The following is a 27,607-nucleotide window of genomic DNA, read 5'->3' on the forward strand; positions in this document are numbered from 1 at the left end:
AACAATAATGTTAGTGATAGAAGGGAACTCATTTTGTGCAAAAATGGAAAGCTTGCCAATGTTCATGAGACAGAATTGTTACAATAGCCGATAATCCATTTCCCCAATGATAAATCCCTATACGGGTGGACCTCGCGGACAACGTGTATTAGATTACTCAGAACAGCCAGCGTGTATACGGAGAACTGGGAACACTACTTATAAGAATTAGGCTTATTTGGGTAGAAGAACTCAAACAAGAATTCAGTGGATCTACTTTATACTTGATCACAAGTTGGATTCTATCTTCTCTGGTTTCTGGCTTTGGGAGATAGTAGCCCATGTTCACAGATATTGATTGAACTTTCCTCGAAAGTGTGACTGCAACAGGTAAAATCACGTAAAATATTTTTGTCTTTCATATTTTAGCCTACAAACGTTTATTCTTTTCAGTCTTTATAGGCAAAATGGCTGATGACCAAATGTAATTTAAATGATCTTATTTTGATAAGGAATTTTGCTCGGGATATCCCTGATATTGGTATCAGAGACTGGGAATGGCTGCACTACTACAGTGACGGCTCCAATGCCATAACAAGGTTCACTTTCCTTTAAATCAATTAAAAATAGAAACTGAATTAATTTGGTAAATGGCTGCATTTATATAGCGCGTTTATCCAAAGCGCTTTACAATTTGTTCCTCACATTTGACCCATTCACTCACACATTCACACACCGACGGTGGAGGCGACCATGCAAGGTGCCAACCTACCTGTTCATCAGGAGAAATTAGAGGTTAAGTGTCTTGCCCAAGGACAATTCGACACGCTGCCCGGGAATCGAACCGGGAACCTCCGGATTTGCCAGACGACTGCTTTACCTCCCGAGCCACTGTCGCTCCTGGCTTGTATACATCTGCATCTCTCCCATCAGGCGCCGGTGGCAGAGAGCAGTATTGGTGTAGCTTGGGACCGGTGCTCAGCCCTGCGTGATGGAACATCTCAAGTTCCCACATCATTCCTTCCCAAGCCGAGGCCAGAGGGACCTCACGGCTGTCAAGCCCCAATTAGGGACCCTAATCAATCAATGTATTGAATAAGAGGAGTCTGTGTTTTAGATATGCTCCCTAACAGGTAATTGTAGGGGATATTCTATCAAAGGGTTATAATCTGTGTAATATTATCATTATTTGCGTTAACACAAGTGGAGGATTATTATAAATGGCTGTGCACAAACAGGAGACAACGATATTTGAACTTCCAACAAGCACATACTGCAGATAGACACACGTCTGAAAAAGGTACAGAATAGGGCAATACAGAACAAAAATGGCCACTTTTGGGGGCGCAGGTTAAGAGTCCATAAATTCACCCCTGTATTAGCAATGACGGGAGATATGGGATGGGAACCGTGTTGGAATAAGATGGAAAGGCAGCATGTTAGCTTTATGGAACAGATTTATAAAAATGCCAGAGAGTCGAGTTGCGAGGAAAATGTTCAACTGGGATGTAACTGTAAAAGGTGCACGATGGGCACGTGGGCACCTGACCTTCTCCAGAATGTAAATACTGTTAATATCTCATTGGTTAAGGAAGCCTTGTCTAACATACATCAGATTAAATGGTCACAGGAAATACTACATAAACCAAAACGAAGAACATTTAGTACGATAAAAAGTTATATAGAAATAAAAAAATATGTGTGTGCTCCATTATCAAAAAGACAAAGGTCATTATGCGCCCAGCTCCGCTCTGGGATTTTGCCCCTGCACCTCGAGACCGGACGTTACCTTAATATCTAGAGAAAGCTTGGGATAAACGCATGAAATAACATACATGTGATGTATTTTGGCTTCTGATGGTGTGTGCGGTGTAGCTTAGAAATCTTGGGAAGTGATTGTTATGTTCAATTGTTGTTTTTGGTGTTTTATAATCCTGTAAGGGACGGGTCGTCGGACACGACACGGAAATAACATTTCATTCATTCACAGATTAGCCACAAAGAAGCCACTGGATTAAAAAATAATAATAACATAATTCTTTATTGGGTTCATATATAATAATAATAATAATAAAGCAACATAACAGCTTATCAGTGCAAATCTTTTGCTTTCTCCCTTTGAGCAGAAGCATAATTAACCATGTGAGGCCAGAGGCTCTGATTAACATGTGAGGCCAAGCCATGTCCTTTCTATGTCCTCTCTCTCTCTATGTCCTCTCTCTCTCTCTATGTCCTCTCTCTCTCTCTATGTCCTCTCTCTCTATGTCCTCTCTATGTCCTCTCTATGTCCTCTCTCTCTCTCTATGTCCTCTCTCTCTATGTCCTCTCTCTCTATGTCCTCTCTCTCTATGTCCTCTCTCTCTATGTCCTCTCTCTCTATGTCCTCTCTCTCTCTCTATGTCCTCTCTCTCTCTCTATGTCCTCTCTCTCTATGTCCTCTCTCTCTCTCTATGTCCTCTCTCTCTATGTCCTCTCTCTCTATGTCCTCTCTCTCTCTCTATGTCCTCTCTCTCTCTCTATGTCCTCTCTCTCTATGTCCTCTCTATGTCCTCTCTCTCTCTCTATGTCCTCTCTATGTCCTCTCTATGTCCTCTCTCTCTCTCTCTCTCTCTATGTCCTCTCTCTCTCTCTATGTCCTCTCTCTCTATGTCCTCTCTATGTCCTCTCTCTCTCTCTATGTCCTCTCTATGTCCTCTCTCTCTCTCTCTCTATGTCCTCTCTCTCTATGTCCTCTCTATGTCCTCTCTCTCTCTCTATGTCCTCTCTATGTCCTCTCTATGTCCTCTCTCTCTCTCTCTCTATGTCCTCTCTCTCTATGTCCTCTCTATGTCCTCTCTCTCTCTCTATGTCCTCTCTATGTCCTCTCTATGTCCTCTCTCTCTCTCTCTCTATGTCCTCTCTCTCTATGTCCTCTCTCTCTATGTCCTCTCTCTCTATGTCCTCTCTCTCTCTATGTCCTCTCTCTCTCTCTATGTCCTCTCTCTCTCTCTATGTCCTCTCTCTCTATGTCCTCTCTATGTCCTCTCTATGTCCTCTCTCTCTCTCTATGTCCTCTCTCTCTATGTCCTCTCTCTCTATGTCCCTCTCTCTCTATGTCCTCCTGAGAGAGAGAGAGAGAGAGAGAGAGAGAGAGAGAGAGAGAGAGAGAGAGAGAGAGAGAGAGAGAGAGAGAGAGAGTCATGGTGTGACTAAAGAGGCTGAAACTGGCAGCCTCTTGTTCGGGACAAATATGGGCTTGAATTCACACTCTTAGACATATCTTTGGAACATGGCTCCTCAACAACTCAAACACACTGGTAAAAAGTCACAGAGGGGCTAATACAAGCGGGCTTTCACTTCTATTGAACTATGAACAATTGAATGCAGGTCACTCTGAATATGAGAAGGGGGTTTGCACCTTTAATATTGACTGACTTCATGTACCAGACATGAATGCAGCGCCCAGGAAGATGCTGATTCTGCCGCAGCTTACTAAATGAGTTTTGATTGATGTTGTCAATTCAACCATGCAGGGGAAGAGCAGAGGGTTAAGTGGACATCCTAGTCTGATGCCTCGAGCAGAATCTTCTCAGCAAGAACATGAGACCAATGCTACTTGTGTCATCTATCAAAGAGGACACAAAACAATACTTCAGCGACTGTACAAAACAAGCAGAAACATCATTGCTCAACCTCAATTATGATACATCATCTCATCAGTCCGTACCGGGAAAGAAATTCTCCGTAATTTTCCGTTTTCTCCTGCGATGCTGAATGTTTGGTTATAGGGTCAGTTTGTGCGAGTAGGTGCAATGTCTCTTTCCCTGCGGCAGGAAGTGAACGTTTAGTCTTTGTTTCACCTGCACCTGGAGCGGGTGCCCTCCAGCGCTTTCTGGTGCCTCCTCTTGTTGAACCTTTTGACATAGTTGCTGCTCCGCAGGAGGCCATCCCCAGGCTTCAGTTGACCCCCCAGCAGTGCCAGGAGGTCATTGGGAAGGTGGCGTCTCCGATGGTAGATCTGACCCATGATGATGTATCTGCTGCCTATATGGGGAAGAAGACACAGGGCGAGGGTCTGGTTATTCATCTGAAGTGATCTGGAACCAAACCCATGACCAGTGACTACAACCTACTCAGGTCCTACTGTAATGCTATTGGTCTTGCGTTTGAAAGGTCAGTGGCAGAGATGGTTCAACAGTTTGTTGCATACTGGACCGGTCCACACACAGCTCTGACAGGCTGGAAACACCCTCTTCATATAATCAGGGGTGTAAAAAGTACCCAGAAATTATAATTAAGTGAAAGTTCGCAAAATCGTACTCAAGTAAAAGTCAGAGTATCTGGCTAAAAACACACTTGAGTAAAAGTCAAAAAGTTTCTACTTTTAAATGTACTTAAGTACTAAAGAAAAGAATATTCTGACTGTCTATTCTTCTGATAGCAGGTGTTTAATCAAAGATCCCAGCTTTCTAGTCTTGCACAAGGACCAATCAGCATGGGTATGGGCGGGTTCATTTTCCATTGATGGGGATTTGATTGGCTGTTTTTAAATAAAGCGCGGCCGCAGGATTAATAACGTTAACGTTAGTTCGGCCAGAGAAACAAATATATTAATTAAAATGGTTGGACTTGCGAGATTTGTACTTTGTACTTTGTAGGTCTGCATTTTAAATGTAACGAGTAAAAAGTATGTTTTTTTTCTCTGAAATGTAATTGAGTAAAAGTACAAGTATACAAACCTAATAATACTCGAGTAAAGTACAAATCCCCCAAAACAGTACTTAAGTATTGTTACACCCCTGCATATAATACAATGGCAGAGGCAAACCTGTCTGTAAGGAAATGTGAATGTTGCATAACACTGACAGGGTTTTTGGGACACCCATTTAAAAATCTATTTTTTTTATCTACTTTTTCTCCCATTTTCTATTTTTCTCCCATCCCAATTTCGTATCGTCCAATTCTACCCTCCCCTGTCTCGAACGTTGCTAGACTATGCCTCCCACAAGCCGGCTGCAATGTGGACGAAGCCTTACATCACGTGTCCCCTCCGGTACTCGAGGAAGCAGCCGTCGCATCTTTTCACCTGCACAGCGCGATCTCTCAGCGACCAGCCAAGCTGATAGCAATGCGGAGAGCTGGGCTCGAACCCAGCGTCTCCTGCATTGGTGGTGAGCGCCTTGCCCACTGCACCACCTAGCCGCCCCATTTAAAAATCTATTGAGTTAACGGTACTGTAAAGCAAGATTAAAAAAGATTATAATAATGTGTCTGCTCCACATACCAAGTTTGAGATCAGGGCACGGCTTGCTGCACTTGTAGGTGTCGAGGACCAGCAGGCGAACCTTGAAGAAGAAGCTGTCGGGCGAGACGTACAGACGACTCATCTTGTAGAAGCCGTCGCTGCTGACCATCAGCGTGACGAGCCGGACGCCTTTACGCACCAGGTCGATGTCGTGGACGACCCCGTTCACCGCTGGTTCAGAGACACAGGGAGAGCAGCGTGATGAGCGGCAGCCCCTCAGTCATGCATCCCCACGCTCAATACATATATGTATTATATTATTATTATTATTAACTCATCCCCTCAGTCATGCATCCCCACGCTCAATACATATATGTATTATATTATTATTATTATTATTATTATTATTATTATTATTATTATTATTATTATTATTATTATTATTATTATTATTATTATTATTATTATTATTATTATTATTATTATTATTAACTCATCCCCTCAGTCATGCATCCCCATGCTCAATACATATATGTATTATATTATTATTATTATTAACTCATCCCCTCAGTCATGCATCCCCACGCTCAATACATATATGTATTATATTATTATTATTATTATTATTATTATTATTATTATTATTATTATTATTATTATTATTATTATTATTATTATTATTATTATTATTATTATTATTATTATTATTATTATTATTATTATTAACTCATTCCCCACCATCGACGAGTATACTTGTTATTATGATCGCTATTTCTTTTATTCGCTATTTCCATTCATAATCCATCCAGGAAGGCTCTGTAACCATAAGGGAATGGGTCTGAGATTGCAAAGGTCCAATACCGCCGCCCGGTGGTATGCGGCCGATGTTGCACTTCTGTGCGTTGATGAAATTCATCGGGCGGACTTTTCTAGTAACCTGGACCGAGAGCTTTACCCGATCGCATTGAATCGTTTTCGGGACGCCCGATTCATTATGCTGTGGGGGGTTATGGCGTGGCCCAAATGGACATACGATCTACCAGATGGCAATCAAATAATTGCAATATTCTTTTTGGAATCTCACCGGCCACAGGTAAGAGCAATATAACGTTAATTTCAGCTTGGTTGTGCATTGTTTTCATAGCCATCGCCCTGATCAGCGTATGTTGTTGTACTAACGAATGCCGTTATTGACAATAAATTTATCAGAGACGACCCCCCCCCCCCTTTCATGCATTCATGATGGAACATAATATACCGATCATATGCATTTGAATTTTTAATTGTAGCGTGTGTAGGGACGAAATGCCAATGGATTAAGTATAATATGCGTCGCAACCTATTACTAGCCTCCCAGGAATTACCCTAAACCGCTCTAAAACCATACTTATATTCACCACGGTATAAAACGGGAATGTATGGATGGAAAAAATATTCCTTTTTCACATCTTGAACGATAGATACTCGATGTCAAATGGGCCATAGTATTGCATCCATAGCTATAATATATATATTTTTTTATCGACTTTTTCTCCTTCTTTTTCTATTTTTCTCCCATCCCAATTTCGCCTCGCCAATTCTCCCTTCAATTCTCCCCTCCTCTGTCTCGAACGTTGCTAGACTATACCTCCCACTGGCCGGCTGCAGTGAGGACCAAGCCTTGCATCACGTGTCCCCTCCGGTACACGAGGAGGCAGCCGTCGCATCTTTTCACCTGTACAGCGCGATCTCTCAGTGGCGAGGAGTAACGCGTGAGAGGCTCACGCTGCCCCCGATGCTTCCTGATTCTGCTGTACAGGCGCACCAACCGACCTGTAGGAGTCGCTGTCCACAACGTCCAATCCCCACCCACCAGCTTTCCCACCCCTAACACTGCCAATTGTGTTAGTATGAACGACCAGCCAAGCTGGTAGCAACGCCGAGAGCTGGGCTCGAACCCAGCATTTCCTGCATTAGTGGCGAGCGCCTTGCCCACTGTGCCACTTAGCCGCCCGATATAATATAATATATATATAGTTATAGCCCTGCAAACAAGGTGAGCGACTCTCATCGTTTACAGCGGTGGCGGTAGCTACTACAGGATAAGGCTAATAGAAATAGAATAGATAGAATAGAAATACTTTTATTATCCAGAGGGAAATTTGACACTGCAAATCGCTCAACATTAAACATTTAGACAGAACAGGTCACGAATAAGAATAACAAAACAAATAAAATTGCCTAAGATAAGAATAGAATAAAATAGAATAAAAATGGAATAAAATATACAGTAAATAAATACAGTAAAAATATACTAAGGTCTACAGTAGGTGTAATATTGAACAGTGCTGTTTCAAAAGTACGAGTCCAGGAAGATGGTAACTGTCACTCTGTGCTCAGGGATGCAGTGAGGCACAGTGATGCATTGTATAGTCTGAAGGCTGTCGGAATGAAGGACTGCCTGTGCCGTTCAGTGCTGCATTTAGGGAGTGTTAGCCTAGCACTGAACATGCTCCTCCTGTCAGCCAAGTCTGTGTATAGTGGGTGTGAGGGGTTTTCCCTGATGGCCTGGAGCTTAGCAAGGCTCCTCCTCTCCGCCACCACCGCTAGGGAGTCCAGCTCCACCCCAACCACGCTACTGGCCTTCCTGACCAGCTGACGCAGTGTGGACACAGTGACCTGTGCTGCACGATGCTAACACAGTGTGGACGCAGTGACCTGTGAGGCTAGGAGACACGATGCTAACGCAGTGACCTGTGCGGCTCGGAGACACGATGCTAACGCAGTGTGGACACAGTGACCTGTGAGGCTAGGAGACATGATGCTAACGCAGTGTGGACACAGTGACCTGTGAGGCTAGGAGACACGATGCTAACGCAGTGTGGACACAGTGACCTGTGAGGCTAGGAGACACGATGCTAACGCAGTGTGGACACAGTGACCTGTGAGGCTCGGAGACACGATGCTAACGCAGTGACCTGTGAGGCTAGGAGACACGATGCTAACGCAGTGTGGACACAGTGACCAGTGAGGCTCGGAGACACGATGCTAACACAGTGTGGACACAGTGACCTGTGAGGCTAGGAGACACGATGCTAACGCAGTGTGGACACAGTGACCTGTGAGGCTAGGAGACACGATGCTAACGCAGTGACCAGTGAGGCTAGGAGACACGATGCTAACACAGTGTGGACACAGTGACCTGGGAGGCTAGGAGACACGATGCTAACGCAGTGTGGACACAGTGACCTGTGAGGCTAGGAGACACGATGCTAACGCAGTGACCTGTGAGGCTAGGAGACACGATGCTAACGCAGTGACCTGTGAGGCTAGGAGACACGATGCTAACACAGTGTGGACACAGTGACCTGGGAGGCTAGGAGACACGATGCTAACGCAGTGTGGACACAGTGACCTGTGAGGCTAGGAGACACGATGCTAACGCAGTGTGAACACAGTGACCTGTGAGGCTAGGAGACACGATGCTAACGCAGTGACCTGTGAGGCTAGGAGACATGATGCTAACACAGTGTGGACACAGTGACCTGTGAGGCTAGGAGACACGATGCTAACACAGTGTGGACACAGTGACCTGTGAGGCTCGGAGACACGATGCTAACGCAGTGTGGACACAGTGACCTGTGAGGCTAGGAGACACGATGCTAACGCAGTGACCTGTGAGGCTAGGAGACACGATGCTAACACAGTGTGAACACAGTGACCTGTGAGGCTAGGAGACACGATGCTAACGCAGTGTGGACACAGTGACCTGTGAGGCTCGGAGACACGATGCTAACGCAGTGACCTGTGAGGCTAGGAGACACGATGCTAACGCAGTGTGGACACAGTGACCTGGGAGGCTAGGAGACACGATGCTAACGCAGTGTGGACACAGTGACCTGTGAGGCTCGGAGACACGATGCTAACGCAGTGACCTGTGAGGCTAGGAGACACAATGCTAACGCAGTGACCTGTGAGGCTAGGAGACACGATGCTAACGCAGTGTGGACACAGTGACCTGTGAGGCTAGGAGACACGATGCTAACGCAGTGACCTGTGAGGCTAGGAGACACGATGCTAACGCAGTGTGGACACATTGACCTGTGAGGCTCGGACACACGATGCTAACGCAGTGTGGACACAGTGACCTGTGAGGCTAGGAGACACGATGCTAACGCAGTGTGGACACAGTGACCTGTGAGGCTAGGAGACACGATGCTAACGCAGTGTGGACACAGTGACCAGTGAGGCTCGGAGACACGATGCTAACACAGTGTGGACACAGTGACCTGTGAGGCTAGGAGACACGATGCTAACGCAGTGACCTGTGAGGCTAGGAGACAAGGGTCTAGTCCTGTGAGTTGATTCTTGACCACTACACTAATTCTGGGTATGCAGTCTTTTTAAAAAAAACATTTTTATAATATTAAAAAATTTAAAATAAATGTACGAGTTACCCGCCAAGTGCTTATCCACCTTGTTAAAGGAATAGGTCAACTAGGACTAGTTCTTTTTACAAGTTGTGACATATCACTGACCTTTCACCTTTTAGGGTGGTGGACAAATGTGCAGATAATGCTTCATTTTGTAATTGAAGCATTCTTACAATGTGATCAAACCACCTGGTTCAAAAATTTAAATGGAATTGTCTGGACTGGATCTAATTCAAAGAGTGATGGCGCTGTGGGACTGACTGCATCATGTACAGTAGAGGATCATATTGTGTGTGCGTGACCATCATGGGAACACACAGACATGATGTGCTACTCACCAAACTCGCTGTAACAATAGTACTGTCTCTCCTCCTTCTCCTTCCTGCACTCGCTCATGCAGAAGGCGTCATGTGTGAAGTCAGACTCTGAGAGGGGAGAGATGACATGAGGAGAGAGGGATGAGAGGGAGGAGAGGAGGAAGAGGAAAGAGAGGAGGAAGAGGAGGAAGAGGAGCCAGCATGGAGCCAGACGCTCATCCCAGTGTCATTAGCAGGACAGGGTTGTCATTACGAAACCCAGGCGTTGCATTCCTCAGCACGCGATGGGGTGGGGTGGTGTGTGTGTCAAGTCAAGTCAAGTCAAGAGTTTTAATTGTCACGGCATACAGGTATACAATGAAATGCGGGTGGTCTCGCCCGCAACGATGTGCAATACAGTGGTACAACATCTAATAGAATAAAAAAATAAAAAAACAACATTGTGCAGTGAACAGGTAACAGGTAACATGGAGTGACATCTCGGTATCTGTACATAGTTATTTACAGAGCATATGGGACATGCTAGTTAGCTTTGGTAGTGCAATACACTGTTCCTGTTATTCTAATTTAAAGTGTCCTTTCCTTTTGGCCATAAGTGTGCGTGTGTGCGACATGAGTGTGTGCCCGCTCATGTTAAAGTGTTAAGTGGCTGCTCGTGTGTGAGCGTGCACAGCGTGCGTGTCGTGTGTGTGTTCATGTGTGCTTGTGTGTGGATAGTTCAATGTTCTGAGCACTCAATGTTCATTGTTCAGGGCTCTGATGGCCTGGGGGAAGAAGCTGAGCCTAAGCCGCTCTGTCCTAGTAGCTGGGGTTCACAGGCGTCTGCCTGACCTCAGCAGCTGGAACAGGCTGTTATTGGGGTGGTGAGGGTCTTTCATTATCCTGCAGGCTCTGGATTTGCACCTCTTGTTGTATAGAACCTGCAGGGGGGGTAGTGCAATACCTGTGGTACGCTCGGCTGAGCGCACCACTCTCTGTAGGGCCTTCTTGTCCTGTGCCGTGCTGTTTCCATACCAGGCAGTGATGTTTCCGGTCAGGATGCTCTCTACAGCTCCTGAGTAGAAGGACTGGAGTATCTTCCCCGATACTCTGAACTTCCTTAACTGTCTCAGGTGGTAGAGGCGCTGTTTCGCCTTCTTTACTACTGTGTCTATGTGTGTTGACCATGTCAGGTCCTCTGAGATGTGGACCCCCAGGTACTTAAAGCTGCTCACCCTGTCCACGGTAGCCCCGTTAATCATCAGTGGTGTGTGCGTCTCCTGCTGTCCTCTCCTATAATCCACGATCAGCTCCTTGGTTTTACCAATGTTCAGGAGCAGGCTGTTGTCCTGGCACCAGCGTTCCAGTACCTCAACCTCCTCCCGGTAGGCCTTCTCGTCGTTGTCCGAGATCAGCCCCACCACCACCGTGTCGTCTGCGAACTTCACTATGGAGTTGGAGCTGAACTTGGCCACACAATCGTGTGTGTAGAGTGAGTACTCAGCTGAGAACTCAGCTGCCAGGGTTCTCACTCACACCAAGCCCTGGCAGCACATCACCCCCACCCTCATCCATCTCCACTGGCTTCCAGTCAGGTTCCGCATCACCTTCAAACTCCTGCTCCTCACCTACAAATCCCTCCATGCCCTCGCCCCCCGGTACCTGTCTGATCTCCTCCACCAGTACACTCCATCCCGGAACCTACGATCCTCTGATCTAAGTCTCCTCTCCATCCCTCGCACCAGGTTACGGACTTTTGGGGACAGAGCCTTCAGCGTGGCGTCCCCTACCCTCTGGAACTCTCTCCCCCCCGAAATCCGCAACGCCCCAACCCTGGACACCTTCAAATCCGCTCTAAAAACACACCTCTTCACCAAGGCTTTCCCCATCAGTTAGTTTTAGATTAAATTAGGTCCATTATCCCCTACTTTCCCTCATCCCCTCTTCCCCCTCCCCCCCTACTTTCCTTGCCCTATTTTTTGTCCTGATTGTAAAGCGACCTTGGGTTCTATGAAAGGCGCTATATAAATTTGATTTATTATTATTATTATTATTATTACAGCAGGGGGCTCAGAACACAGCCCTGGGGGGACCCGATGCTCAGGGTGATGGTGTTGGAGGTCTGACCCCCCACCCTGACCGCCTGGGGTCTTTCGCTCAGAAAGTCCAGTACCCAGGCGCTCAGGGCGGAGCTCAGACCTAGCTCGATCAGCTTGTCCACCAGTCTGGTGGGGACTATGGTGTTGAACGCTGAGCTGTAGTCAATGAACAACAGTCTCACATAGCCCCCCTTCTGACGGTCAAGGTGCGAGAGGGTGCTGTGCAGTACCTGGGAGACCGCGTCGTCGGTGGACCTGTTTGTCCTGTATGCAAATTGCATAGGGTCCATATCACTGGGGAGGGAGGCACAAATGTGGTCCTTGACCAGCCTCTCGAAACATTTCATGACCACAGAGGTGAGTGCCACCGGTCTGTAGTCATTTGGACATGTTGGGGAGGGTTTCTTCGGTACAGGGATGATGGTAGACATCTTGAAGCAGGCAGGCACCACTGACTCCGCCAGGGATTGATTAAATATGGCGGTGAACACTGGGGCCAGCTGGTTGGCACAGGACTTGAGTATGCGTCCTGTTATGCCATCTGGGCCAGCAGCCTTCCTGGTGTTCACCTGCATAAATGCTCTTCTCACACTGTGTTCCGACAACGAGAGAGCGTCCCCGCCCCCCCGCGGTTGCCCCCCCCCCCCTCCACAACAGCCGGCCCGCTAGTGACGTCACTAGCCGGAGAGCCAGCAGCGCCACTGTCTACACCAAACCGTGTGTGTGTGTGTGTGTGTGTGTGTGTGTGTGTGTGTGTGTGTGAGTGTGAGTGTGAGTTTGAGTGTGTGTGTGTGTGTGTGTGTGTGTGTGTGTGTGTGTGTGTGTGTGTGTGTGTGTGTGAGTGTGAGTGTGAGTGTGAGTGTGTGTGTGCGTGCGTGTGTGCATGCTCTCAACACCATATCCAGTCTGTACCAATCCTTCGGTCTCCAGGTCAACATCCAAAAAACCGAAGTCATGTCCCAACTCACTTCCCGAACCTCTACACTTCCCAGTTTTCACATAAATGGTGTTCCACTTAAGACAGTGGATCATTTCACCTACCTCGGCTCCACTCTGTCCTCATGCTGCTCGCTTGACACGGAGATACACACACGTATTAATAAAGCGGCATCATCCTTTGGATGCCTACGCAGCAGGGTTTTTGAAAACCGAAACCTGAAGATCAGCACCAAGGTTGCCGTTTACAACGCAGTATGTCTCTCCACTCTGCTCATACTACCATCATACTACCATCATCATACTACCATCATACTACCATGATACTACCATCATACTACCATCATACTACCATGATACTACCATCATACTACCATGATACTACCATCATACTACCATGATACTACCATCATACTACCATCATACTACCATGATACTACCATCATACTACCATCATACTACCATCATACTACCATGATACTACCATCATACTACCATGATACTACCATCATACTACCATCATACTACCATCATACTACCATGATACTACCATCATACTACCATCATACTACCATCATACTACCATCATACTACCATCATACTACCATCATACTACCATCATACTACCATCATACTACCATGATACTACCATGATACTACCATCATACTACAATGATACTACCATCATACTACCATCATACTACCATCATACTACCATGATACTACCATCATCATACTACCATCATACTACCATGATACTACCATGATACTACCATCATACTACCATCATACTACCATCATACTACCATCATACTACCATCACACTACCATCATACTACCATCACACTACCATCATACTACCAGCATACTACCATCATACTACCATCATACTACCATCATACTACCATCATACTACCATCATACTACCATGATACTACCATCATACTACCATCATACTACCATCATACTACCATCATACTACCATGATACTACCATCATACTACCATGATACTACCATCATACTACCATCATACTACCATCATACTACCATCATACTACCATCATACTACCATCATACTACCATCATACTACCATCATACTACCATCATACTACCATCACACTACCATCATACTACCATCATCATACTACCATCATACTACCATCATCATACTACCATCATACTACCATCATACTACCATCATACTACCATCATACTACCATGATACTACCATCATACTACCATCATACTACCATCATACTACCATCATACTACCATCATACTACCATCATACTACCATCATCATACTACCATGATACTACCATCATCCTACCATCATACTACCATCATCATACTACCATCATACTACCATCATCACACTACCATCATACTACCATCATACTACCATCATACTACCATGATACTACCATCATACTACCATCATACTACCATGATACTACCATCATACTACCATGATACTACCATCATACTACCATGATACTACCATCATACTACCATGATACTACCATCATACTACCATCATACTACCATGATACTACCATCATACTACCATGATACTACCATCATACTACCATCATACTACCATCATACTACCATCATACTACCATCATACTACCATCATACTACCATCATACTACCATCATACTACCATGATACTACCATCATACTACCATCATACTACCATCATACTACCATCATACTACCATGATACTACCATGATACTACCATCATACTACCATCATACTACCATCATACTACCATGATACTACCATCATCATACTACCATCATACTACCATCATACTACCATCATACTACCATCATACTACCATCATACTACCATGATACTACCATCATCATACTACCATCATACTACCATCATCACACTACCATCATACTACCATCATACTACCATGATACTACCATCATACTACCATCATACTACCATGATACTACCATCATACTACCATCATACTACCATCATACTACCATGATACTACCATCATACTACCATCATACTACCATGATACTACCATCATACTACCATCATACTACCATCATACTACCATCATACTACCATCATACTACCATCATACTACCATCATACTACCATGATACTACCATCATACTACCATCATACTACCATCATGCTACCATCATACTACCATGATACTACCATGATACTACCATCATACTACCATCATACTACCATCATACTACCATCATACTACCATGATACTACCATCATACTACCATCATACTACCATCACACTACCATCATACTACCATCATACTACCATGATACTACCATCATACTACCATCATACTACCATCATACTACCATCATACTACCATCATACTACCATGATACTACCATCATACTACCATCATACTACCATGCTACTACCATGATACTACCATCATACTACCATCATACTACCATCACACTACCATCATACTACCATCATCACACTACCATCATACTACCATCATACTACCATCATACTACCATCATACTACCATCACACTACCATCATACTACCATCATACTACCATCATACTACCATCATACTACCATCATACTACATCATACTACCATCATACTACCATCATACTACCATCATACTACCATCATACTACCATGATACTACCATCATACTACCATCACACTACCATCATACTACCATCATACTACCATCACACTACCATCATACTACCATCATACTACCATCATACTACCATGATACTACCATGATACTACAATCATACTACCATCATACTACCATCATACTACCATGATACTACCATCATACTACCATCATACTACCATGATACTACATCATACTACCATCATACTACCATCATACTACCATCATACTACCATCATACTACCATCATACTACCATCACACTACCATCATACTACCATCATACTACCATCATACTACCATCATACTACCATCATACTATCATCATACTACCATGATACTACCATGATACTACCAGCATACTACCATCATACTACCATCATACTACCATCATACTACCATCATACTACCATCATACTACCATGATACTACCATCATACTACCATCATACTACCATGATACTACCATCATACTACCATCATACTACCATCATACTACCATCATACTACCATGATACTACCATCATACTACCATCATACTACCATGATACTACCATCATACTACCATCATACTACCATCATACTACCATGATACTACCATCATACTACCATCATACTACCATCATACTACCATCATACTACCATGATACTACCATCATACTACCATCATACTACCATCATACTATCATCATACTACCATGATACTACCATGATACTACCATCATACTACCATCATACTACCATGATACTACCATGATACTACCATCATACTACCATCATACTACCATCATACTACCATCATACTACCATGATACTACCATCATACTAGCATCATACTACCATCATACTATCATCATACTACCATGATACTACAATCATACTACCATCATACTACCATCACACTACCATCACACTACCATCATACTACCATCATACTACCATCATACTACCATCATACTACCATGATACTACCATCATACTACCATCATACTACCATCATACTACCATCATACTACCATCATCACACTACCATGATACTACCATGATACTACCATCATCACACTACCATCATACTACCATCATACTACCATCATCACACTACCATCATACTACCATCATACTACCATCATACTACCATGATACTACCATCATACTACCATCATACTACCATCATACTACCATCATACTACCATGATACTACCATCATACTACCATCATACTACCATGATACTACCATCATACTACCATCATACTACCATCATACTACCATCATACTACCATGATACTACCATCATACTACCATCATCATACTACCATCATACTACCATCATACTACCATCATCATACTACCATGATACTACCATGATACTACCATCATACTACCATCATACTACCATCATACTACCATCATACTACCATCATACTACCATCATACTACCATGATACTACCATCATACTACCATCATACTACCATCATACTATCATCATACTACCATGATACTACCATCATACTACCATCATACTACCATCACACTACCATCATACTACCATCATACTACCATCATACTACCATGATACTACCATCATACTACCATCATACTACCATCATACTACCATCATACTACCATGATACTACCATCATACTACCATCATACTACCATGATACTACCATCATAGTACCATCATACTACCATGATACTACCATCATACTACCATGATACTACCATCATACTACCATCATACTACCATGATACTACCATCATACTACCATCATACTACCATGATACTACCATCATACTACCATCATACTACCATCATACTACCATCATACTACCATCATACTACCATGATACTACCATCATACTACCATCATACTACCATCATACTACCATCATACTACCATGATACTACCATGATACTACCATCATACTACCATCATACTACCATCATACTACCATCATACTACCATGATACTACCATCATACTACCATCATACTACCATCACACTACCATCATACTACCATCATACTACCATCATACTACCATCATACTACCATGATACTACCATCATACTACCATCATACTACCATGATACTACCATGATACTACCATCATACTACCATCATACTACCATCACACTACCATCATACTACCATCATCACACTACCATCATACTACCATCATACTACCATCATACTACCATCATACTACCATCATACTACCATCATACTACCATCATACTACCATGATACTACCATCATACTACCATCATACTACCATCACACTACCATCATACTACCATCATCACACTACCATCATACTACCATCATACTACCATCATACTACCATGATACTACCATGATACTACCATCATACTACCATCATACTACCATCATACTACCATCATACTACCATGATACTACCATCATACTACATCATACTACCATCATACTACCATCATACTACCATCATACTACCATCATACTACCATCATACTACCATCACACTACCATCATACTACCATCATACTACCATCATACTACCATCATACTACCATCATACTATCATCATACTACCATGATACTACCATGATACTACCATCATACTACCATCATACTACCATCATACTACCATCATACTACCATCATACTACCATCATACTACCATGATACTACCATCATACTACCATGATACTACCATCATACTACCATCATACTACCATCATACTACCATCATACTACCATCATACTACCATGATACTACCATCATACTACCATCATACTACCATGATACTACCATCATACTACCATCATACTACCATCATACTACCATCATACTACCATGATACTACCATCATACTACCATCATACTACCATCATACTACCATCATACTACCATCATACTACCATCATACTACCATCATACTACCATCATACTACCATCATACTATCATCATACTACCATGATACTACCATGATACTACCATCATACTACCATCATACTACCATGATACTACCATGATACTACCATCATACTACCATCATACTACCATCATACTACCATCATACTACCATGATACTACCATCATACTACCATCATACTACCATCATACTATCATCATACTACCATGATACTACAATCATACTACCATCATACTACCATCACACTACCATCACACTACCATCATACTACCATCATACTACCATCATACTACCATCATACTACCATGATACTACCATCATACTACCATCATACTACCATCATACTACCATCATACTACCATCATCACACTACCATGATACTACCATGATACTACCATCATCACACTACCATCATACTACCATCATACTACCATCATCACACTACCATCATACTACCATCATACTACCATCATACTACCATGATACTACCATCATACTACCATCATACTACCATCATACTACCATCATACTACCATGATACTACCATCATACTACCATCATACGACCATGATACTACCATCATACTACCATCATACTACCATCATACTACCATCATACTACCATCATACTACCATGATACTACCATCATACTACCATCATCATACTACCATCATACTACCATCATACTACCATCATCATACTACCATGATACTACCATGATACTACCATGATACTACCATCATACTACCATCATACTACCATCATACTACCATCATACTACCATCATACTACCATCATACTACCATGATACTACCATCATACTACCATCATACTACCATCATACTATCATCATACTACCATGATACTACCATCATACTACCATCATACTACCATCACACTACCATCACACTACCATCATACTACCATCATACTACCATCATACTACCATGATACTATCATCATACTACCATCATACTACCATCATACTACCATCATACTACCATCATACTACCATGATACTACCATCATACTACCATCATACTACCATCATACTACCATCATACTACCATGATACTACCATCATACTACCATCATACTACCATCATACTACCATCATACTACCATCATACTACCATGATACTACCATCATACTACCATCATACTACCATGATACTACCATCGTACTACCATCATACTACCATCATACTACCATCATACTACCATCATACTACCATCATACTACCATGATACTACCATCATACTACCATCATACTACCATCATACTACCATGATACTACCATCATACTACCATCATACTACCATCATACTACCATGATACTACCATCATACTACCATCATACTACCATGATACTACCATCATACTACCATCATACTACCATCATACTATCATCATACTACCATGATACTACCATCATACTACCATCATACTACCATGATACTACCATGATACTACCATCATACTACCATCATACTACCATCATACTACCATCATACTACCATGATACTACCATCATACTACCATCATACTACCATCATACTATCATCATACTACCATGATACTACAATCATACTACCATCATACTACCATCACACTACCATCACACTACCATCATACTACCATCATACTACCATCATACTACCATCATACTACCATGATACTACCATCATACTACCATCATACTACCATCATACTACCATCATACTACCATCATCACACTACCATGATACTACCATGATACTACCATCATCACACTACCATCATACTACCATCATACTACCATCATCACACTACCATCATACTACCATCATACTACCATCGTACTACCATGATACTACCATCATACTACCATCATACTACCATCATACTACCATCATACTACCATGATACTACCATCATACTACCATCATACTACCATGATACTACCATCATACTACCATCATACTACCATCATACTACCATCATACTACCATCATACTACCATGATACTACCATCATACTACCATCATCATACTACCATCATACTACCATCATACTACCATCATCATACTACCATGATACTACCATGATACTACCATCATACTACCATCATACTACCATCATACTACCATCATACTACCATCATACTACCATCATACTACCATCATACTACCATGATACTACCATCATACTACCATCATACTACCATCATACTATCATCATACTACCATGATACTACCATCATACTACCATCATACTACCATCACACTACCATCATACTACCATCATACTACCATCATACTACCATGATACTACCATCATACTACCATCATACTACCATCATACTACCATCATACTACCATCATACTACCATGATACTACCATCATACTACCATCATACTACCATCATACTATCATCATACTACCATGATACTACCATGATACTACCATCATACTACCATCATACTACCATGATACTACCATGATACTACCATCATACTACCATCATACTACCATCATACTACCATCATACTACCATCATACTACCATGATACTACCATCATACTACCATCATACTACCATCATACTATCATCATACTACCATGATACTACAATCATACTACCATCATACTACCATCACACTACCATCACACTACCATCATACTACCATCATACTACCATCATACTACCATGATACTACCATCATACTACCATCATACTACCATCATACTACCATCATACTACCATCATCACACTACCATGATACTACCATGATACTACCATCATCACACTACCATCATACTACCATCATACTACCATCATCACACTACCATCATACTACCATCATACTACCATCATACTACCATGATACTACCATCATACTACCATCATACTACCATCATACTACCATCATACTACCATGATACTACCATCATACTACCATCATACTACCATGATACTACCATCATACTACCATCATACTACCATCATACTACCATCATACTACCATCATACTACCATGATACTACCATCATACTACCATCATCATACTACCATCATACTACCATCATACTACCATCATCATACTACCATGATACTACCATGATACTACCATGATACTACCATCATACTACCATCATACTACCATCATACTACCATCATACTACCATCATACTACCATGATACTACCACCATACTACCATCATACTACCATCATACTATCATCATACTACCATGATACTACCATCATACTACCATCATACTACCATCACACTACCATCACACTACCATCATACTACCATCATACTACCATCATACTACCATGATACTATCATCATACTACCATCATACTACCATCATACTACCATCATACTACCATCATACTACCATGATACTACCATCATACTACCATCATACTACCATCATACTACCATCATACTACCATGATACTACCATCATACTACCATCATACTACCATCATACTACCATCATACTACCATGATACTACCATCATACTACCATCATACTACCATGATACTACCATCGTACTACCATCATACTACCATCATACTACCATCATACTACCATCATACTACCATCATACTACCATGCTACTACCATCATACTACCATCATACTACCATCATACTACCATGATACTACCATCATACTACCATCATACTACCATCATACTACCATGATACTACCATTATACTACCATCATACTACCATGATACTACCATCATACTACCATCATACTACCATCATACTATCATCATACTACCATGATACTACCATGATACTACCATCATACTACCATCATACTACCATGATACTACCATCATACTACCATCATACTACCATGATACTACCATCATACTACCATCATACTACCATGATACTACCATCATACTACCATGATACTACCATCATACTACCATCATACTACCATCATACTACCATCATACTACCATGATACTACCATGATACTACCATCATACTACCATCATACTACCATCATACTACCATGATACTACCATCATACTACCATCATACTACCATGATACTACCATCATACTACCATGATACTACCATCATACTACCATCATACTACCATCATACTACCATGATACTACCATCATACTACCATCATACTACCATCATACTACCATCATACTACCATCATACTACCATCATACTACCATCATACTACCATCATACTACCATGATACTACCATGATACTACCATCATACTACAATGATACTACCATCATACTACCATCATACTACCATCATACTACCATGATACTACCATCATCATACTACCATCATACTACCATGATACTACCATGATACTACCATCATACTACCATCATACTACCATCATACTACCATCATACTACCATCACACTACCATCATACTACCATCACACTACCATCATACTACCAGCATACTACCATCATACTACCATCATACTACCATCATACTACCATCATACTACCATCATACTACCATGATACTACCATGATACTACCATCATACTACCATCATACTACCATCATACTACCATGATACTACCATCATACTACCATCATACTACCATGATACTACCATCATACTACCATCATACTACCATCATACTACCATCATACTACCATCATACTACCATCATACTACCATCATACTACCATCACACTACCATCATACTACCATCATCATACTACCATCATACTACCATCATCATACTACCATCATACTACCATCATACTACCATCATACTACCATCATACTACCATGATACTACCATCATACTACCATCATACTACCATCATACTACCATCATACTACCATCATACTACCATCATACTACCATCATCATACTACCATGATACTACCATCATCCTACCATCATACTACCATCATCATACTACCATCATACTACCATCATCACACTACCATCATACTACCATCATACTACCATCATACTACCATGATACTACCATCATACTACCATCATACTACCATGATACTACCATCATACTACCATGATACTACCATCATACTACCATGATACTACCATCATACTACCATGATACTACCATCATACTACCATCATACTACCATGATACTACCATCATACTACCATGATACTACCATCATACTACCATCATACTACCATCATACTACCATCATACTACCATCATACTACCATCATACTACCATCATACTACCATCATACTACCATGATACTACCATCATACTACCATCATACTACCATCATACTACCATCATACTACCATGATACTACCATGATACTACCATCATACTACCATCATACTACCATCATACTACCATGATACTACCATCATACTACCATCATACTACCATCATACTACCATCATACTACCATGATACTACCATCATCATACTACCATCATACTACCATCATACTACCATCATACTACCATCATACTACCATCATACTACCATGATACTACCATCATCATACTACCATCATACTACCATCATCACACTACCATCATACTACCATCATACTACCATGATACTACCATCATACTACCATCATACTACCATGATACTACCATCATACTACCATCATACTACCATCATACTACCATGATACTACCATCATACTACCATCATACTACCATGATACTACCATCATACTACCATCATACTACCATCATACTACCATCATACTACCATCATACTACCATCATACTACCATCATACTACCATGATACTACCATCATACTACCATCATACTACCATCATACTACCATCATACTACCATGATACTACCATGATACTACCATCATACTACCATCATACTACCATCATACTACCATCATACTACCATGATACTACCATCATACTACCATCATACTACCATCACACTACCATCATACTACCATCATACTACCATGATACTACCATCATACTACCATCATACTACCATCATACTACCATCATACTACCATCATACTACCATGATACTACCATCATACTACCATCATACTACCATGCTACTACCATGATACTACCATCATACTACCATCATACTACCATCACACTACCATCATACTACCATCATCACACTACCATCATACTACCATCATACTACCATCATACTACCATCATACTACCATCATACTACCATCACACTACCATCATACTACCATCATACTACCATCATACTACCATCATACTACCATCATACTACATCATACTACCATCATACTACCATCATACTACCATCATACTACCATGATACTACCATCATACTACCATCACACTACCATCATACTACCATCATACTACCATCACACTACCATCATACTACCATCATACTACCATCATACTACCATGATACTACCATGATACTACAATCATACTACCATCATACTACCATCATACTACCATGATACTACCATCATACTACCATCATACTACCATGATACTACATCATACTACCATCATACTACCATCATACTACCATCATACTACCATCATACTACCATCATACTACCATCACACTACCATCATACTACCATCATACTACCATCATACTACCATCATACTACCATCATACTATCATCATACTACCATGATACTACCATGATACTACCAGCATACTACCATCATACTACCATCATACTACCATCATACTACCATCATACTACCATCATACTACCATGATACTACCATCATACTACCATCATACTACCATGATACTACCATCATACTACCATCATACTACCATCATACTACCATCATACTACCATCATACTACCATGATACTACCATCATACTACCATCATACTACCATGATACTACCATCATACTACCATCATACTACCATCATACTACCATGATACTACCATCATACTACCATCATACTACCATCATACTACCATCATACTACCATGATACTACCATCATACTACCATCATACTACCATCATACTATCATCATACTACCATGATACTACCATGATACTACCATCATACTACCATCATACTACCATGATACTACCATGATACTACCATCATACTACCATCATACTACCATCATACTACCATCATACTACCATGATACTACCATCATACTAGCATCATACTACCATCATACTATCATCATACTACCATGATACTACAATCATACTACCATCATACTACCATCACACTACCATCACACTACCATCATACTACCATCATACTACCATCATACTACCATCATACTACCATGATACTACCATCATACTACCATCATACTACCATCATACTACCATCATACTACCATCATCACACTACCATGATACTACCATGATACTACCATCATCACACTACCATCATACTACCATCATACTACCATCATCACACTACCATCATACTACCATCATACTACCATCATACTACCATGATACTACCATCATACTACCATCATACTACCATCATACTACCATCATACTACCATGATACTACCATCATACTACCATCATACTACCATGATACTACCATCATACTACCATCATACTACCATCATACTACCATCATACTACCATCATACTACCATGATACTACCATCATACTACCATCATCATACTACCATCATACTACCATCATACTACCATCATCATACTACCATGATACTACCATGATACTACCATCATACTACCATCATACTACCATCATACTACCATCATACTACCATCATACTACCATCATACTACCATGATACTACCATCATACTACCATCATACTACCATCATACTATCATCATACTACCATGATACTACCATCATACTACCATCATACTACCATCACACTACCATCATACTACCATCATACTACCATCATACTACCATGATACTACCATCATACTACCATCATACTACCATCATACTACCATCATACTACCATGATACTACCATCATACTACCATCATACTACCATGATACTACCATCATAGTACCATCATACTACCATGATACTACCATCATACTACCATGATACTACCATCATACTACCATCATACTACCATGATACTACCATCATACTACCATCATACTACCATGATACTACCATCATACTACCATCATACTACCATCATACTACCATCATACTACCATCATACTACCATGATACTACCATCATACTACCATCATACTACCATCATACTACCATCATACTACCATGATACTACCATGATACTACCATCATACTACCATCATACTACCATCATACTACCATCATACTACCATGATACTACCATCATACTACCATCATACTACCATCACACTACCATCATACTACCATCATACTACCATCATACTACCATCATACTACCATGATACTACCATCATACTACCATCATACTACCATGATACTACCATGATACTACCATCATACTACCATCATACTACCATCACACTACCATCATACTACCATCATCACACTACCATCATACTACCATCATACTACCATCATACTACCATCATACTACCATCATACTACCATCATACTACCATCATACTACCATGATACTACCATCATACTACCATCATACTACCATCACACTACCATCATACTACCATCATCACACTACCATCATACTACCATCATACTACCATCATACTACCATGATACTACCATGATACTACCATCATACTACCATCATACTACCATCATACTACCATCATACTACCATGATACTACCATCATACTACATCATACTACCATCATACTACCATCATACTACCATCATACTACCATCATACTACCATCATACTACCATCACACTACCATCATACTACCATCATACTACCATCATACTACCATCATACTACCATCATACTATCATCATACTACCATGATACTACCATGATACTACCATCATACTACCATCATACTACCATCATACTACCATCATACTACCATCATACTACCATCATACTACCATGATACTACCATCATACTACCATGATACTACCATCATACTACCATCATACTACCATCATACTACCATCATACTACCATCATACTACCATGATACTAC

The 27,607-nt window shown here is 41.4% G+C and overlaps 1 protein-coding gene across 1 annotated transcript in view; it reads right to left on the minus strand.

Moving 5' to 3' along the window:
• Positions 1-3,136: 3,136 nt before the first annotated feature.
• Positions 3,137-27,607, minus strand: part of LOC311232019 (uncharacterized protein) — a 41,195-nt gene continuing 16,724 nt past the window's right edge. The window contains exons 3-5 of the mRNA XM_084318682.1: positions 9,954-10,040; positions 5,243-5,434; positions 3,137-4,002 (exon numbers count right to left, since the gene is read on the minus strand). Coding sequence (XP_084174808.1) covers positions 3,815-4,002; positions 5,243-5,434; positions 9,954-10,040 — 467 coding nt within the window. The 3' untranslated portion in view covers positions 3,137-3,814. The remainder of the gene's footprint in view (positions 4,003-5,242; positions 5,435-9,953; positions 10,041-27,607) is intronic.

This window comes from Notolepis coatsorum (assembly GCF_963971535.1).
Source record: "Notolepis coatsorum genome assembly, chromosome: 7".
Lineage (NCBI taxonomy): Eukaryota > Metazoa > Chordata > Actinopteri > Aulopiformes > Paralepididae > Notolepis > Notolepis coatsorum.